Source organism: Delphinapterus leucas, chromosome 15 (assembly GCF_059928025.1).
Source record: "Delphinapterus leucas isolate spDelLeu-1000000601 "Yukka" chromosome 15, BTC_Dleu_Yukka2, whole genome shotgun sequence".
Lineage (NCBI taxonomy): Eukaryota > Metazoa > Chordata > Mammalia > Artiodactyla > Monodontidae > Delphinapterus > Delphinapterus leucas.
Window position 1 is genome coordinate 73562247 of NC_143143.1, and position 18913 is coordinate 73581159.

General features: G+C 45.3%; 1 protein-coding gene and 1 pseudogene across 4 annotated transcripts in view; both read left to right on the plus strand.

Annotated features, from left to right (window-relative positions):
• The window catches only part of DBNDD2 (dysbindin domain containing 2), a 35512-nt gene extending 17442 nt beyond the window's left edge, over window positions 1–18070 (plus strand). The window contains exons 1-4 of one of the 4 annotated variants that reach the window (XM_022592311.2): window positions 13105–13222; window positions 15481–15627; window positions 15820–15957; window positions 17340–18070. In XM_022592311.2, coding sequence (XP_022448019.2) covers window positions 15489–15627; window positions 15820–15957; window positions 17340–17545 — 483 coding nt within the window. In that variant the 5' untranslated portion in view covers window positions 13105–13222; window positions 15481–15488 and the 3' untranslated portion in view covers window positions 17546–18070. Of the gene's footprint in view, window positions 1–13104; window positions 13223–13332; window positions 13794–13869; window positions 15338–15480; window positions 15628–15819; window positions 15958–17339 lie in introns of those variants that run through there. The other 3 variants (XM_022592310.3, XM_022592309.3, XM_089896982.1) reach the window with 3 other exon arrangements.
• On the plus strand, window positions 11491–13439 carry LOC149747504 (uncharacterized; annotated as a pseudogene).
• Window positions 18071–18913: the final 843 nt, after the last annotated feature.

The following is an 18913-nucleotide window of genomic DNA, read 5'->3' on the forward strand; positions in this document are numbered from 1 at the left end:
ACTTGCAAATATTTTCTTCCCACATCTGTATACCTTTAATTTCCTTTTCTTATTTTATTGTTCTGGCTATGACTTCCAGTACCATTTTGAATAAAAGTGGTGAAAGCAGACATCCTTGCCTTGTTCTTGATGCTAAGGGGAAAGCATCTTATCTTTCACCATTAAGTATGACGTTAGCTGTAGATTTTCTGTAGGTGGTCTTTATTAAGTTCAAAGTTACCCTCTATTCTTAGTTTGTTGAGTTTTTATCATTAATAGCCATTGAATTTTATGATTTTTCTGCGTCAGTTGATATGATCATGTGATTTTTTTTCTTTTGTTAATTACTATGGTTGATTACATTAACTGACTTGAATATTGAACTAGGCTTGCATCTCTGAATAAACCTCACTTGGTTTTGGTGTTTAATTCTTTTTATATTTGCTAGACTCAATTTGCTCATATTTTGTTGAAGATTTTTTTTTTTTCTTTTTTTTCGGTACGCGGGCCTCTCACTGTTGTGGCCTCTCCCGTTGCGGAGCACAGGCTCCGGACGCGCAGGCTCAACGGCCATGACTCACGGGCCCAGCCACTCCGCGACATGTGGGATATTCCCGGACCGGGGCACGAACCTGTGTCCCCTGCATCGGCAGGCGGACTCTCAACCACTGAGCCACCAGGGAAGCCCTGTTGAAGATTTTTATGTCTATTTGTATGATGGATATAGGTCCTTTTATATGGTACCTGTACTACCCTTGAACTGGTATAGTTTGAGAGTGGACTTAAATTAGTTGTAAACATATGTTACAGACTAGGGAAGCAGCTAAAAATTTTTAAAAAGAAGTACAATTTATAAGCTAAGGAAGGAGAGGAAAATAGAATTTTATAAAATACTTAAAACAAAAGGAGAAAAAGAGGGAAAGAAAGAAAAAGAAACAAAGAACAAGTGCAACAAATAGAAAAGTTATAAACATGGTAGATGTTTATACTAAGTATATCAGTAATCACTTTGTGACTGGCCTAAATATTAAATATTGAAGGACTGAGACTGTCAGAGTAGATAAAAAAAATAAGACCCAACTATATACTGTCTTTAAAAAAATCCCACTTTAAATAAAAAGACACAGATAGTTTAAAAGCAAAGGGATGGAGAAAGATGTGCCATGCTAACACCAATCAAAAAAAAAAAAGCTGGAGTAGCTATCTTAATTTCAGTCAAAGCAGACTTCAGAACAAGGAACATTATCGGGGATGAAGGGCATTAAATAATAATAAAGGAGTCCATTCTCCATGAAGACAAACAATCTTTAATGTGTGTGTCCCTAACAACAGAGTGTCAAAGTATGTGAGGTAAAACCTGGTGGAACTCCGGAGACTTCCCTGGTGGTCCAGTGGCTAAGACTCCGTGCTCCCAATGCAGGGAGCCCAGGTTCGATCCCTAGTCAGGGAACTAGATCCCACATGCCACAACCAAGATTTCCCATGCTGCAACTAAAAGATCCCACATGCTGCAACGAAGATCCTGCACGTGGCAACGAAGATCCCACGAGCTGCAACTAAGACCCATCACAGACAAATAAATAAATAAATATTTTTTTAAAAACACCCCAAAAAACTGGTGGAATGCCATAGAGAAATAGATAAATCCACTACTACAGTTGGAAACTTCAACACCACTCTTTCAATACTTGATAAATCAAGCAGGCAGAAAATCAGTGAGGATATAGTTGAACACTACCGTCAGTCAACTTGATCTAATTGGCTTTTATACTATAAAATTCTATAAAATTTATAGAATACTTCATCCAAGAACAGCAGAATACCCATTCTTTTCAAGCTCATATGGAACATTCAAGATAAACCACATTCTGGGCCATAAAGCCTACCTGATCAGATTTTTAAAAGTAGGAATCATACAAAGTGTGTTCTCAAGCCAAAATGGAAACAAACTAGAGACCAATAACAGATAGCTGGAAATTCCAAGACGTTTGGAGATTAAACAACACACTACTAAATAACACATGGATCAAAGAAGAAATCTCAAGAGAAATTTAAAAATATTTTGAACAGTGTGAACATACAGCTTATCAAAATTTGTGGGATGCTGTGAAAACAGTGCTTAGAGGGAAATTTATAGCACTAAATGCATATATTAGAAAAGAAGAAAGATCAGAAATCAATCTGATCTTTCACCTTATAAAACTAGAGAAAGAAGAGCAATTTAAACCTAAAGCAAGCAAAATAAAAGAAGTAATAAAAATTAGAGGAGAAGTCAGTGAAATTGAAAATAGGAAAACAATAGAGAAAATCAATGAAACCAAAAACGGATCCTTTGGAAAAATAAATAAAATTGACAGACCTCTGGCCAGACTAACCAAGAAAAAAAGAAGACACAAATTACCAATATTCGAAATTTAAGGGAGTTCCCTGGTGCCCCAGTGGTTAAGAATCCACCTTCCAATGCAGGGGACCCAGGTTCGATTCCTGGTCGGGGAACTAAGATCCCACGTGCCACAGGGCAACTAAGCCAGCGCGCTCTAGAGCCAGTGCACATGGCAGCAAAGATCCCAAGTGCAGCAACTAAGACCCGACGCAGTCAAATAAATAAATAAATACATTTTTTTTAAAAAAAAGAAATTCTTTTAAATTTTATTTTATTTTAAATAATTATTTTATTTTATTTTATTTATTTTTTAAATAAATATTTTTAAAAAAAGAAATTTAAGAGGGGCCATCACTACTGATCTCAGGGACATCTAAAGGATAATAAAGGAACATCACGAATAACTCTATGCCCTCAAATCTGTTAACTTATATGAAATGTGTCTATTGTGTTTTGTTTTATTTCAGTACTGTCTTTGTCTGGTTTTGGTATCAAGGTAATACTAGCTTTATAAAACAAGTGGAGAGGTGTTCCCTCCTATTCCATTTTCTGAAAAAGATTGTATAAAATTGGTATTAATTCTTCTAAAAATGTTGTGTAGATTTCTCCAGTGAAACTCTCTGGGCCTGGGGATTTCTTTTTCAAGAATGTGTTTTTTTGGTGTTTTGTTTTTAATTAACTGCAAATTCAATTTCTGTAATAGTTATAGAGTTATTTAAATTATCTGTTTCATGTTGGATGAATTTTGGCAGTTTGTACTTTTTGAAGAATTGGTCCTTTTCATCTAAGTTGTCGAATTTACGTGTGCAAAGCTGTTCCTATTGGTCCCTTATTATCTTTACAACATCTGCAGAGTCTGTAGGGATATCTTCTGTTGCACTCATGATTTTGAGAGTTTAGGTCACTCTCTTCTTTTTTCTTTGTTAGTATTGTCAGAGGTTTGTCAATTTTATTGATCTTTTCAAAAGGGAGAATTCAAAAATAGGGAGGGGGTGTAGGTCTTTGTTAAATTTTGGGAAATTTCAGCCATTATTTCTTTGAATGCTTTTTCAGTTCCACTTCTTTTCCCTCCACTTGAGACTCCAGTGACACAAATGTTAAATCTTTTGTTATTGTCTCACAGGTTGCTGAGGCTCTGTCCTTCCTTTTTCCCTTCCTCCCTCCCTCCCTTCTTTCCTTCCTTCCTTCTTCTTTAAAATCTAATTTTCCTTGTTTTTCAGATTGGGTAATTTCTACTGTTCTATCTTGAAATTCACCAATCCTTTCGTATGTTATCTTCATTCTTCTATTGAGCCTATCCAGTGAGGGTTTTTTTTTTATTTTAAATTAAAAATTTTTTAATTTAAACTAATTTGTGTTAGTTTCATAGGGTTGCTCTAACAAATTACAAGAAAGTTGATGGCTTAAAACAACAGAAGTTTATTTTCACACAGTACTGGAAGCCAAAAGTCCAAAAATCAAGGTGTTGTTTCCTTCTGGAATCTCCAAGGGAGAGTCTGTTCCATACCTCTTTCCTAGCGTCTGGTGATTGCCAGCGATCCTTGGCATTCCTTGGCTTGAGATCTATCATTCTGATATCTGCCACCATCTTCACATGGTGTTTTCGCCTGTGTGTCTTTTTATGTCTTCACATAGTCTTATAAAGATACCAGTTATTGGACTTAGTGCCCACCCTAATCCAGTACAACACCATCTTAACTAATTACATCTGCAAAGACCCTATTTCCAAATAAGGTCACAATCTGTGGTATTAGGTAGTCATGAATTTTTGGAGGACACTATTCGACCCAGTACAGTTACTTTTTCTTCAGTGCTAATATTTCTATGTGGTTCTTCTTTGTATCTTCTATTTGCTTCCCTGAGATTTTTATTTTTTCATTTATTGAGTTGGCCAAAAAGTTCACTTGTGTTTTTCCATAACATCTTTTTGGCCAATCCAGTATTTCAAAAAGTTCACAATTTGCTTGTTTTTTTTTTGTTTTAAATAAATAAATTTATTATTTATTTATTTTTGGCTGCGTTGGGTCTTTGTTGCCGTGCGCGGGCTTTCTCTAGTTGTGGCGAGTGGGGGGCTACTCTTCGTTGCAGTGCGCAGGCTTCTCATTGCGATGGCTTCTCTTGTTGCGGAGCACAGGCTCTAGGCTCACGGGCTTCAGTAGTTGTGTGTCGCGGGCTCTAGAGCGCAGGCTCAGTAGTTGTGGTGCACGGGCTAAGCTGCTCTGCAGCATGTGGGATCTTCCCGGACCAGGGCTTGAACCCGTGTCCCCTGTATTGGCAGACGGACTCTTAACCACTGTGCCACCAGGGAAGTCCTGCAATTGCTTGATGAAGCATTTTTATAATGACTGTTTTTAAATCCCTGTCACGTCATTCCAACAGCACTGTGATCCACTAGCATCTGTTGATTGTCTTTACTTGTTGAAGTTCAGATTTTCCTGGCTCTTGGTATGGTGAATTATTTTCATTTATGACCTGGATATTTCAGAAGTTATGTGGTGAGACTCTGGATCTCATTTGACTCTTCTGTGTTGGTAGGCCTCTATTGTCCTGGGCCAGTGAGATAGGGGCACCAACTTTTTACCACCAGGTGGGAGTGCAGAAAGTCCAGGCTGCCCACATGGCCCCCACTGACACCACCCTGTAGGGGGAGGGGAGGGTTGGAAGGTTGGTTCCCTCATTACTGCTGGGCGGAGGTGAACATCTAGGCTCCACTCTTGGCCACCTTTATGTTGAGGGGAGGGAGCGGTGCCTCCTTACTGTTGGATGGGGAGGGCAGCCTACCTCCCCACATGCCCTCCACTGACATCATGGAAATTGTGGGGAGGGGTACTTGTTACTGCTGAGCATGATGAAGCCCAGCCTCCCCATTCCGCCTCCTCTCACATAACACCATCTGGAGGTGAGAGGGAGAGGTGCCTTGTTACCATGAGACAAAGACTGGGAGTGAGGTTTCTCCTCTAGTATTTTGCTGGAGGGGTCACTTCATGTCAAAAGATTTCTGTCTTGCTAGGGTGCCTCTTTCCCAATCCTTTGACAAGAGGGAGCAGGCTTTTCATGGGGGCGATTTTTGTCTGTGCCTGTTTGGCTTCTCCAGAGCTCTAGCAAAAAGAAAACCCAGGGACTCACTGCTATGTCATTTGTGTTCTTGGGTTCCTAGCTCGTCTGTCAACTCTGTTTACGTTTGTTTTATAAAAATGCCCAGCATGTTAAGCTGCACTTAGTGGGAGGGAAAGAGAGGAAGGCATCTACTCCATCTTGTTCAGAACTAGAAATCCTTTTTTTTCATTTTATACTCTCTTTATCCCTCTAAGTCCAAGTGGAGATGTTTCTGGATATAGAATCCTTTTAAGAACTTGTGGGTCACTCTGAATCTTATTCAGATCCACACTATTAGACAAAAGCCATGCCCCAAATTTCTCTGAGATAAGCCCTTCTCTCTATTAGGCTTCTGCTGAATTGGCTAAGGGGCAACACCCTTAAGCTTTCTAGAATCCTTCTTGCTTGATTCAAAGGATCTGTGAGGCACACCCATCATTTCTTTAGGGGTCTTTTATCTGACAGAAGACTACTCTGATGCATTGTCTTGAACCTTCCTGAGATGCAAACAAAAGATTTGATAGTCACATTCTCGGACCATGTTCTTCTGGTAATGCTCTGGATTTGAGCTTTGCTAGGAAACCTTTTTTTTTTTAAATTAATTTTTATTGGAGTAGAGTTGCTTTACAATGTTGTGTTAGTTTCTACTGTACAGCAAAATGAATCAGCTCTACATATACATATGTCCCCTCTTTTTTCAATTTAGGAAACCATTTTTTAACTTTACTATCATTTGCCATTTAGAGAGAGTGAGAATTTTCTACCGTGAAGTCCTGGCTCCTTCATATTTAACAGTCCTTCCTCTTAGTTCAGGATTTCTCAACCTCAGCACTACTGACATTTCAGGCAGGATAATTCTTTTTTGTGGAGGGAGGAGGTGGTGGGTGGTAAGAGGGTTTTGTCTTGTGCATTATAAAATGTTTAGCAGCATCCCCGGCCTCTACTAATTAGATGCCAGTAGCAACCTCTCCAGATTTTTTTTTTTTGGCCTTGCCATGCGACATGTGGGATCTTAGTTCCCTGACCAGGGATCTAACCCACGCCCCCTGAATTGGAACCACGGAGTCTTAACCACTGGACCGCCCAGGGAAGTCCCCTCTCCAGTTTTGACAACCAGAAATGTCTCCAGACATTGCCAAATGTCCCTACACACACACACACACACACACACACACAACCGCGCTCCCACCCCCCACCCCCCCACCCACCGCTGCCTCCCCGCCCCAGGTGCCATCTCTCTCATTTGAGAGCTGCTGCTTTAGTTTCTCTCTCCCCTCTTGCGTTTTACTATAAGGAGCAAGAAGACACCAGGTGGCACCTTCAACACTTGATTTGGAAATATCCTTAGCCAGATCCCAACTCACTGGGCACATTTTCTGCTTTCCGCTTTACCACAGGCAACAGGGTTGCTAAACTGTGCCACAGCATAACAGGAATTCCTCTTTCCCCAGTTCCCAATAGTGTTTACCTGACTTTCCTGTATACCCTGGCTGCAATCTTATCAAAGGCACGAGGCTTCTTTTAAGAGCTTTTTCAAGGCATTTTGGGCTTTGAGTACACTCTTCCCAAGTCTATGGCCAGTCCACTGCCAGTCCCATATTTCAGAGCGCTGTGATAGTGGCACCCTGTTCAATACCAAAATCCCTGTGTGTTATTTATTGCTGCATAGCAAATCATCCCCAAATTTAGCAGTTTAAAAAAAAGAAGTATTATCATCTCAAAGGTTTTGAGCATCAGGAATCCAGGACTGCTCTAGCTGGATGGTTCTGCCGCAGTCTCTCCAGAGGTTGCACTCAAGCTGCTGGCCTGGGCTGCAGTCATTCCAAAGGCTCTACTGGGGCCAGTGAATCTGTTTCCGTGATCACTCATGGGGTTGCTGGCCGGCCTCTGTTCTTCACTGGCTGTTGGCTGGAACCTTCAGTTCCTAGGTACATGGGCCTCTCTGTAGGGCTGTAGACAACATAATAGCCTGCTTCCCCCAGAGTGAGTGATCCAAGCAATAGAGAGAACACACACCCAAGATGGAAGCTCTGGGTTTTCCAATTTTTTTAATCCTAATTTTGGACGTGATGTACCATCATCTGCCATGTCTTACTGACCACATAAAGTAACCTTGATCCAGTGCAGAAGAGGACGACACAAAAGTATGAATAAACAGAAGGCAAGGAACATTGGGAGCTTTTTTGGTGGCTGGTTGCTACATTTCACTTTTATTCAGTCAAGATATTTCTCTAATTTCCTTTCGGACTTCATCTTTGACTCATGGGTTATTTGGAAGTGTTGTGTTTTATTTCCAAGTATTGGGGTGTTTTCCAGATCTCTTTCTGTTTTTATTTATATTTTCATTCTTTTATAGTCATAAAACATATTTTGTATGATTTAAGTTCTTTTAAATTTGTTGAGGTTTGTTTCATGGCCCAGAAGATGTATCTTGGTGAATGTTTTATGTGCGGTTGAAAAGAATGTTTATTCTGCCGGTAAAAGTGCTATAACAGTGTCAGTCAGGACAAGCTAGTTGGTAGTGTTCAGGTTTTCTGTATCCTTACTTTTTTTTTCTACTTGTTTTATTGATTACTGAGAGAGAAGCGCTGAATCCTCTAACTGTATTATGGATTTTTCTCTTTCTTATTTTAGGTCTATTTTTATCTCGTGTTTTTGAAGCTCTGTTAACAGATGTACACATACACATTTATGATTGTTAAGTCTTCTTGGTGAAATGAACAACCTTTTATCATTATGTAATGTCCCTCTTCATCCCTGGTAATAGTCCTTCTTTTGAAGTCTACTTTTTCTGATATTAATATCTCTATTCCAATTTACTATGATTAGTGTTTGCATGGTGTATCTTATTCCATCTGTTTACCTTTGCCTCATATATATCCTTATAGTTAAACTGGGTTTCTTGTAGACAGCATATTATTGCCTCTTGCTTTTTTTTTCCCCAGTCTACTAACCTGTCTTTTAATTGGTTGCTGTTCATTCACACAATTGGATGAAAATCTTCCATCACACTATTTGTTTTCTATTTTTTCATCTGTGCTTTTTTTTTGTTTTTCCTCTTTTTCCCCCCTTACTTTGGATTAATTGATTATGCTTTGTCAGAGATAAAACCTCATGGGTACCAAAAAGAGACAATAAGACTTACTGCATCCAATCAAGACAGTTTATTACTCATAGAACATCAAACAACATGAACATCAGCATAGTTTTGTGTTGATTCCTTCAGCCCGAAGTTCAACAAGTGATACAGCAGTCCCAGATGCACGGTACACACACAGTGGCTTTGCATCATGGCTGAGGAACCCAGGCCCAGCACTTTTATAGCGAGCAGTCAGCAAGCCTGCCTTTGTCTGAGAAAGACCTGGTCTTATTTCTCAGAGCTGCCAGCTGTATTAATACTGAGCAAGGGCCCAGGTGAAAGAGAAGTCAGATCCTTGCAATCTTGACATGTTGAACACAAAGAGGCCCAGGGAGCATGCCTCCCAGTACTTTTATGACTCTATTTTGTCTCCACTATTGGCTTGTTATCTATACCTCTTTAAGCATTTTTTTAGTGGGTTGCCCTTGCATTTACAATATATATCTTCAATTAGTCATAGTCAATCTTCAAATAATATTATACCACTTCTTATATAGCAGAAGGACTCTTTCACAGTGTTTTCAATTCCCATCATTTTTACTACTGTGATTGTCATACATTTTACTTTAATATGTGCTCTACATCCACCATGTATTGCTACTCTTTTGCTTTAGACACTTATCTTTTTTTTTAATAAATTTATTTATTTTTAAAATTTATTTTATTTTTGTCTGCGTTGGGTCTTCGTTGCTGCCTGCGGGCTTTCTCTAGTTGCGGCAAGTGGGGGCCACTCTTTGTTGTGGTGCGCAGGCTTCTCATTGCGATGGCTTCTTTGTTGCAGAGCATGGGCTCTAGGCACGCGGGCTTCAGTAGTTGTGGCAAGCAGGCTTCAGTAGTTGTGGCTCGCAGGCTCAGTAGTTGTGGCATACGGGCTTAGTTGCTCCATGGCATGTGGTATCTTCTGGGACCAGGGCTCGAACCTGTGTCCCCTGCATTGGCAGGCAGATTCCTAACCACTGTGCCACCAGGGAAGCCCAGTTATCTTTTAAGATGATTAAAAAACAAAAGTCTCATATTTACCTTTATTCCATCCATTTCTGGAGATCTTCATTTCTTTATGTAGGTCCAGGTTTTTCTCTGGTATCATATTCTTTCTGCCTCGAGAACTTCTACCATTTTTTGTAATGCTGATCTGCTGGTAATGAATTTTCTGTTTCTGATCATCTGAAAAGAATTATTATATCACCTTCATGTTTGAGAGAGTTTCTTGCTGAGTATAGAATTGCAAGTTGACAGTCTTTTTTTTCTTCCAGCATTTTAAAGATATCATTCTATTATCTTCTAGTCATATAATTTCTTCTTTAATGAGAAATCTGCTGTAATTCTTATCTTTGTTCCTCTGTAGGTACTGTGTCATTTTCCTCTTGATGCCTTCAAGATTTTCTCTTTATCTTGGGTTTTCAACAGTTTGAATATGATAGATCATATTGTGTGTGTGTGTGTGTGTGTGTGTGTGTGTCTGTTGGTATTTAATGGTTTTTTTTTTGATTCTATGATTTTCTTTGCTCTGTGGTTCTTTCATTATTTTTGGAAAATTGTTGACCATTATTTCTACAAATGTGTGTGTGTGTGTGTGTGTGTGTGTGTGTGTGTGTGTGTTCCTATCTCTATCTCTTCTCTTTCTGGGATTCAAATTATGCACATGTTAGCTTTGGACCTTCTGGGGTTTTTGTTCTGTTTTGTTTCACTCTTTTTTTTCTCTTTTCTGTTTCAGTTTGGGTAGTCTCTGTTGACCTATCTTCAAGTTCACTGATTCTTTCCTCAGCTGTGTTGAGTTTACTGATGAGGCTGTCAAAGGCATTCTTCATCTCTGTTACAGGTTTTTAAAATTTCTAGCATTTTCCATATGACTCCTTTTTATAGTCCCCATCTCTCTGCTAAAACTCCCCTTCTGTTTATGCATGTTGTCCATATTTTCCAACAGAGCCTTTCACATATTGTTATAGTTGTTTTAAATTTTCTGGCAGGTTAACTCCAGAGAGTTATCTGGTTCTGTTGATTGCTTTGTCTCTTGACAATAGGGTTTTTTTGTTTTTCTTAAACTGCTTTTGATGTGCGTGTTGTAATTTTTGATTCCTGGACATAATGTGTAGAACAGTAGAGGCTGAGGTCAATATGATTTTTGCCTGGAAATTGTCATATCTCTTCTTTTCTTAGGCCATTAGTGTTGAGAATTGAGCCAATCTTGTCAGGAGTTGAACAAAGTTTGGTTTTGTTGTTTCTATGATTACTTTTAGTGTCTGTGACTCCCAAGGATTCTATACTCTCATGCTAGCCACACCTGGCCTTTAGCAATAAAAAGTGTAGCTGAACTCTTCTTACCTGTTTGCACAGAAACCTTGCCTTCCTCCTACTTCAGAGGTGTGCCGTGCCTACATCCTATTTCTTCTTGGAGGTGCCTGTCCTTTGGAATTCAGGTTAATTGGTTGCTCTGCAGCCTTAGCTCACTGCTGGGTTTGACGAAAGTAATAATTTTATAATTACCTAACAGTTTAAAAAAATTATTAGTGTGGTAATGATGCTCTTCCCAGCTTTGGCATCCTAGATGGAACCCAGAAGTCTAAGCCATCTACTTTTTCACTGATCCTTTCAACCCCTTTTGCCATCCACCCTTGGGTCTGCTGCCTGGGCCTCTCTCTTGGCTAATACCCTTCCAGCTTAGCCCTGTGAATTATTTCTAACTTGGATGCTTTTTCCCCTTCCACCCTTGTATGTGGCAAATATCTGGCAAAGGGACAGAGAGGTTCCTGATCTGTCACCATCTTGGGGACGGCTCAAAATAATCCATGCAGTCCTGTTCCCAGGGATAGGCCTGAAAAGGGGGGAGGTGACTTTGGGAGCTGAGCTCTCATCCACTGTACTTTTGACTTGGCCTCATTCCTCTGTGCTAGAAAACGGGACCAAGTATCTACTCCATCCATTAATGAGGAATAAGAATCAGACTGACCAAAACATTTCTCGGAAGATGAAAGCTGCAACGGGATAAAAGCGGAGCAGGCTGGGAGCCATGGTTATAAGCACAGTCTCTGGAAGCAGCCTACTTGGGTTTGAATTTCCGCTCCATCACTTAGTTGCTGTAAGGCCTTGGACAAGTTCCTTCACCTCTCTATATCTCAGTTTCTGTATCTGTAAAATGGAAGTAAAAATAGTATTTACCTCACAGGATTATTAAGAGGATTAAAAGAGTTAATACATGCAAAGCACTTAGAACAGTGACAGGCACATAATAAGCTCTGTAGAAGGTTAGAGCCTACTTCCTATAATTTCAGAAATTCATGGAAGAAAGCAGTTTCCTCCCTTTCTCAGAATCGATTACAGTCAAAACAACTAGTGTTTATTGTTTACTGAGCATCTCCAGAGCGCCCAAGTCCTGTGCTAAGCATTTTATATGAATTATCTCATAGGAGGCGGGGATTAATTATTCCTACCTAGTAGCCAAAGAAATCAAGGATCAGAGAAATTGTTTACACAGCTGGCTAGACACCAGAGCTAGGTTTACCACCCAAGGAATTCAGGTCCAAAGCCCACATCCTTAACCTATAAGATAGATATTCTCTTACTTAAAACTGCTAGGAGACTCCCAGGCCTGTGCTCCTAACCACTGCACTTTTTGCCTCCCACAAACTGGTTTCCTTGCTTGTAAAATAATGGGAAAGCTGCTTGCTGTACTTACCTCACAGGATTGTTTAGGGATCTCAGTAACAATAGAAGAGGCAGAGCTTTAGGTATTTGTACTGAGTGCTGGTCTCCTGACAGGGAAGCCTGAATATGTCCGGACTTTTCACACCTCTGTCCCTCTGTGCATGCCCTTCCCCCTCTTCTCTGCTTGTTGAACTCATTTCTTTAAGACTCAGCTCAGATATCAGCACCCGGATTTCATTCTAACAAAGGAGGGATTTAAGCAGGGGGTGGCACATCGGACCTGCGTTTTTGAAATGACTGATGTGGGGTTCCATGGTTAGCACTCTCGATTCTACAGTGACGACTAACTGCTGTGGGGATGGAGCACCGCAGGACCAGAGTACAAGAAAACCAGAGAGAAGGTTTCCGTAGGAGCCAAGGGAGAGATGGTGGTGGAAACGGAGAGGAGCGGCGGATGGGAAAGATATTTAGGAAGGAGAATCGACAGTTAATGGAGATGTGTTTTAATGTGGGCATTGAAAGACAGGGAGATGCCAAGGATGACTCCTAGTTTCTGGCTTGCTCGTGGATGTTTGTTGAATGAATGATCGCGTGACCCCACGGCAGAAGCATCTCCGACAGACGCCCCCCTACCCTGCCACCCCGCGGTTTCTGGAGCTACGTACGGGCACAGGGTGGAAGGGAGGAGGAGGAGAATGAGCACGGTGCCTCGGTCCAGGAGACTTGTGGCCCTGGTCTGAGCCAGGAGGCACTGCGAGAGGGGCAAGCGTTTCCCCTCTGGGCCCGCAGTTTCCGCTTCGCTCCTCCACCCCCGCCAGGCGGGACGCGCAGCGCCCCTCTTGGCACCCCGGAGGAGTTGGCTCCCCGCCGGCGTCCACCCCCCCACCCCGCCCCGCCCCGTCCCCGCGCCCACCCCGCCCAGTGCGCTGGAAGGCTGGACGGCGGCTCTGCCCATCCCGGAGCCGGGAACCGGGGGCTGCGGGGTGAGTCCCAGGGTCGGGGGGGCCTCCGCCGCAGTGCACCTGCCCTGATGGGCGGCAGCGAGTCCCCAGCCCCTCTGACCCTGCATACGCCTTCTCGAGGGGTGTGCGTCTAAGCGTGCCGAACGTGGCCGAGGGTGCTGGGGAGTCCGGGTGCCGGCGCGTGGAGCTTGCGTCGGGGCTGCCCGGGAGTCGGGGAGCAGCCGGGAGCAGGGGCTGAGAGCCCGCGTATGGGAGCGCGCGGAGCCGGGCGGAGCGCCGAGGGGCCCGACGGGTCGCGGGGAGGAGGGATGCGTGCCGGGAACTTTTTGCCCGCCCTGGAACTGCGAACGATCGCGCCCGCAGGGGCTCCTTGCGGCCGCCGGGCGACCGGCAGAAGCGTGTGTGCCCGCCGCCGCCCCTCCCCCACTTCCGCCTCCCGCCGCTTCCTCGTTCCCGGCTCCCAGGGCCAGTCCGTCCCGGGGGAGACCCGGAGGCGCGGCCCCACCCCGGCCGGCGCTGCCCGGTACCACGCCCCCACCGCCGTCGCGCCGCAGCGGACAGCCTGAGTCAGCGGGGGCTCTGGGCGCGGCAGGTAGGGGCTCCGCTGGGCGGGCGCAGGTGCAGCGGGAGGCCGGGGGGACCGGAGCGCGAGCGGAACGGCCGGGGGACCCCTCCGCCTTCCCCCCCTTCCCCCGCGGTCGCGGCGTGTCCCCTTTTAGGGAATTCTTTCGCTCTCGCTGACTCCAGTGCGGGTGGGGCAGGACGAAGAGGGAGCGCTCCATTCCACTGGCCGGGCCCCTGGCCGCCTCCGGCCACCCAAATCTCTACAGCTCTCTCCACCCTTCTCCCCTGCACCTTCAGTTATGTAAACAGCCCCCTTCCTCTCCCCAGCGCTTAGCTCCGCACCTCCCCAGGGGGCAGCCCCTCCAGTTTCCTGAGGTTGATGGGGTGAGGGGGAAAGAGAGGGGGCGTCCCGGAGCCCGTGGTCCCCTCCAGCTCCCCGACCCCGACCCTCTTTGTCGCCCTTCCCCGCCCCCAGACAGCCCCAGAGGCCCTGGGTATTTTTAGTATTGTGACCTGGGCGGCAGCGCTAAGAGCCTTTCCCAGGAATCGGCGTCAGCGCCTCCCTCCTCCGCTCCCAGCCCCGGCCACATGGTCTCCCCACACTTCCTTGGCCCTGCCTGGCCCACTTGGGTTTGGGTCTCTCGCGGCCCACCGCAGCGCCGGTGGAGCCGGCCAGGGTCTCAGATATGCCGAGTGCAGATGAGGTGGGGAAGGCAGTAGGCGGAGGATGATGACCTGGTCCTCAAGCTTGATACTCCCTTGCCTCCGGTGATGGGCTCAGGAACGGAATGGAGCGCATCCGAGTGAATGGCGTTCTGGAAAGCTCTCAGCACTGGGGGCCGGAAGGCCTGGTCTGAAATGCACCCTTCCGATTGCTACTCGATGCCTAGTGGGGAGAGCAGACATTGAGATGTGTCAGAGGAGAGGAGCTCAAAGAAAGAGCTGTGGGGGGCAGAGCAGAGATGGTGTCCTCTAAATAGCACGGGGACCAGAGCTTTCCGTTTTGCAGAGCACCTTCACCGCCTGTGTCTTGTGCTGGAGGCAGGTAGGAGGATGATGCCATTTTCAGATGTGGAGACTGAGGCTGGAAAGCTGACTTCCTTAGGGGCAGAGCCAAGCCTAGAAGTCACGTCTGTGATTAAAGAGCAGGATTTGGAGGGGATGCTGGTGGTGGGGGTGTGTGTGTGTGTGCGTGCGTGTGTGTGTGTGTGTGTGTGTGTGTGTGTGTGTGTGTGTGTAGAGAGGGAGAGTAGGGGAGGGGGTACTTTAGCTTTCGTCTGGGTTTTGAAGAATGGCCAGGAACCAGAGCTGCAGCCTGGAGGAAGGGACCTTTTTCTCTGTCCTCTTCCCCAGCCTTCTGAGGAGAGGCTGGGTCCATTGAGCGGAAAACGTGCCTCCCCCATTTGAGCTGAACCAGCCCTTCCAACCCCTCTCCGAAGGGCATGATGCTGAAACTTGGCCATTGACTGCGTTCCCTGAATACAGTGGAGCCTCTTTTGCTGTGCCTGGAACTGGCATCCCCTTTGTGGAGCTAGGGTCAGCCCCGCCTCTGCGTGAGACTTGAAGTTTGTGGTAATGGACTTTGTTTTAGGAAAGGGGAGGAGGTAGTCAAGTCCAGAGGCCCCAGTGCTGGGATGCTGGCTGCAGGGGGGCTCCCCAAGCCCAGGCCCCCACGGAATCCCCTCTCAACTTCATAGCTGTACTTGCTCTTCCAGGAGCTGACATGGACCCAAATCCGCGGGCAGCCCTGGAGCGCCAGCAGCTCCGCCTTCGGGAGCGGCAGAAATTCTTTGAGGACATTTTACAGCCTGAGACAGAGTTTGTCTTCCCCCTGTCCCACCTGCATCTCGAGTCGCACAGACGTAAGTTCTGAATCCTGGGGAGAGGGACTAGGGTGGGGCAGGGAGGAAGTCCTATAGGTCCTGAATCTTGATACCTCCCCCCTGGTTTTCTTGGCCCTCTAAACGTCTTATCTCCAGACCTGACATATGTCTCTGACCATCCTGTCAGCTCTGGCCTGGCTTCTCCTGACTTGCCCCCTTCTTGATCTGCAGCCCCCATAGGTAGTATCTCATCCATGGAGGTGAATGTGGACACACTTGAGCAAGTGGAACTTATCGACCTTGGGGATCAGGACGGAGCTGACGTGTTCTTGCCTTGCGAAGATCCTCCACCGACCCCCCAGACATCTGGTATGCCCCTTTACTTCGGGCACTTGGGCACCGGTTAGCCAGAGTCGGATGTCAGGGCTCTGAAGTGAGGTTGCAAGGCTGGACTGGGGAAGTATGCATGTAGGAGCTGGGAGTGGGCATTTCCACCCATTAAACAGTTGTCTGTTCTGATTTTAGGGAAGTTGACCTTGAGGGAAGCTGGGTTACAGATTCCTAATCCAAAACTCTAGGAAGGCCCAACCCCTTTAGCCTTTGTCAATTTTATATTTGTGAAATTAATGTAGTTAATTAACATAATTAAAATAACATAAAAATATGATTTTTATATTAGACAACTTAAGCACTTTTAGTCATCTTAATATTTATTTTGCACTTTATTAGGTTTCTAATACTGTGCTAAGCTATTTTACATGTATTATCTCAATCCTTACAATGTCCTATGAGGGCAGGTGGGATTATTCCCATCTTATAAAGAAGGACGTTAGAGGGACTTCCCTGGTGGTCCAGTGGTCAAGACTCCAAGCTTCCAATGCAAGGGACGTGGGTTCGATCCCTGGTCAGGAAACTAAGTTCCCACATGGCATGCGGCCAAAAAAAAAATATATATATATATATATATATATATATATATATATATATATATATATAAAAGAGGGACATTAGACTCAGAGATATTGTTGTCACATAGCCAGAAAGTGGAAAAGCTGGATTCGAACCAGAGCTATCTGACTCCAAAGCCCACATCCTTAACCTATAAGATAGATATTCTCTTACTTAAAACTGCTATTGGGCTTCCCTGGTGGCGCAGTGGTTGAGAGTCCGCCTGCCGATGCAGGGGACACGGGTTCGTGCCCCTGTCCAGGAAGATCCCACATGCCGCGGAGCGGCTGGGCCCGTGAGCCATGGCCGCTGAGCCTGCGCGTCCGGAGCCTGTGCTCCGCGACGGGAGAGGCCACAGCAGGGAGAGGCCCGCGTACCGCAAACAAAACAAAAACAACAAAAACAAAACAAAAAAGAAAACCTGCTATTTATTGGTGGTCTATGTGCCAGACAGTTTATGAGCATTCTCAGATTTCATCATCCTCAAAACCCTCTGGAATGTCGGGGTCCCTTTATTACGGAGGAGGGGCAGAGTCCTTGAGAGGGAAAGTAAGTGACTTGCCCAAAACTACTCAGTAGCAAGGAAGTGACGTAGGTAGAATTTGAACTCTTGACTTGATTGACCAGACTCTAGATCCCAGATGTGGTGCGGTGAAGTGGAAGGAACTGGGAGTCAGGAGCCTGGCCGGGTGACTGGTCAAGTCCCTGCTCCCCTCTGGGCCTCAGTGTCTCCTGGCCAGAGCGCCTCTAAGAGTCCTCTGAAGCCCTGTTCGTGGCCCTGACGGGCTCTTCTCTCTGGGCAGGGGTGGACGACCGTCCCGAGGAGCCGAGCCTGCCAGTGCCCACGGCAGACAGGACCACATCCCGCACTTTCTCCTCGTCCTCTGACCCCTCCACCAATCCGCACAGCCCGGATGTCAGTGATGGCGGAGCAGACACGCCCTTGGCACAGTCTGACGAGGAGGAGGATGGGGGAGATGGCGGGGCAGAGCCTGGAGCCTGCAGCTAGCAGTGGGCCCCCACCTACAGACTGATTGAGCTGCCTATTCTCCACTTGAGACCGCAGGCCCAGCCAGAGCGCTTCAGAGAAGACCAGACTCTTTACCTGCAGTAGGCACCAGAGGGGGGAAAGGACGGTGGGTGGTGTACCTTTCTGGGAATTAACCCGCTCCTGCTTTACTGCTAACCTTTCCCTGCTGCAACCTCCCTGCCAGGTTTTGGCTTACTCCTGAGGTAGGGCCTGCAAGTGAGGAGATGGAAGATGAGATAGGACAAGATGCCACTGCCTTTCTTAGCACTCTTCCCTCCTCCAAACTATCCTGCAGTCTCCTGATAGCGTCTCCTAAACCAGTGTCTCTAAATGGACGTGAACTCCTTAACACTCCCAGTGAGATGGTACTCCAGCCATCCTGCTTCCTTACATCCTTTTCGGAACAGGGCACGGTATGAATATTATTCATATGATTCATATTCATATTCACGGTATGAATATTATGAACATACTGAAAATAATAAACAGATAATAATATGCCAACCATTCCACTTCATCTGTTCACATTGTACAGATATCAAACCCAATACATTTCTTTAGCTCTCTAACCAATACCATATTCCCATGACTCATTTACTCCATGTATTCAAGTCTTTATTTGGAATTAGCTGCAGATTTGGAATACAGTTTTGAACAAGACAGGCTGCCTGCCTTCATGGAGGAGAAAATCAAGTCAACACCACAGTTCGCAGCGTAATAAGTAGCATGCCGAGGAACTGTTCTGTTACCAGAAAATGGGCATCTTAACCTGGTTTTTATGGTCGTTGAAGAGGTGACTTTTAAGCTGGGTTGCCGAGGATGAGGAGGAGTTAGCCAGGTGGGGCTGTAACCCAGGCAGAAAGAGCAGCTTGGAAAGACTTTAAATGGAGAGAAAAGTCCCGAGGAACTGAAAAACATTCAGCTTGACTGAATTGTTGAATTTGAGCAGATGAAGGGAGAGGCAAGATTGACAAAGGTCAGGTCGTGAAACGCTTTGAAGCCTGTATCAAGTTTCAGTTTGCTAGTAAAATATCAGTGACTTAAGGTATAAACCTGGTTTCTTCATGTAAAGGAAGTCCAAAGCACAGGGCGATGTGGTCGCTCCACGGTTATTGGACACCAGGGTCCTTCTTGGCTCTTTTTGCGCAGCCATCTAAGGCCCATGGCTGGAATTCTCATTGATACCTCATGGCTGAAATGGCTGTTGAGGCCCCAGCCATCATGTCTCTGAAGCTGGTAGAAAGAAGGAGAAGAGATTAAGGATGGGCAAAAAAGGCCCGGCCTGCTGCCAAGTCCCACCTCGACAAGCATTTCTGGAAGTCCTAACCAATGGCGTCCACTTACATC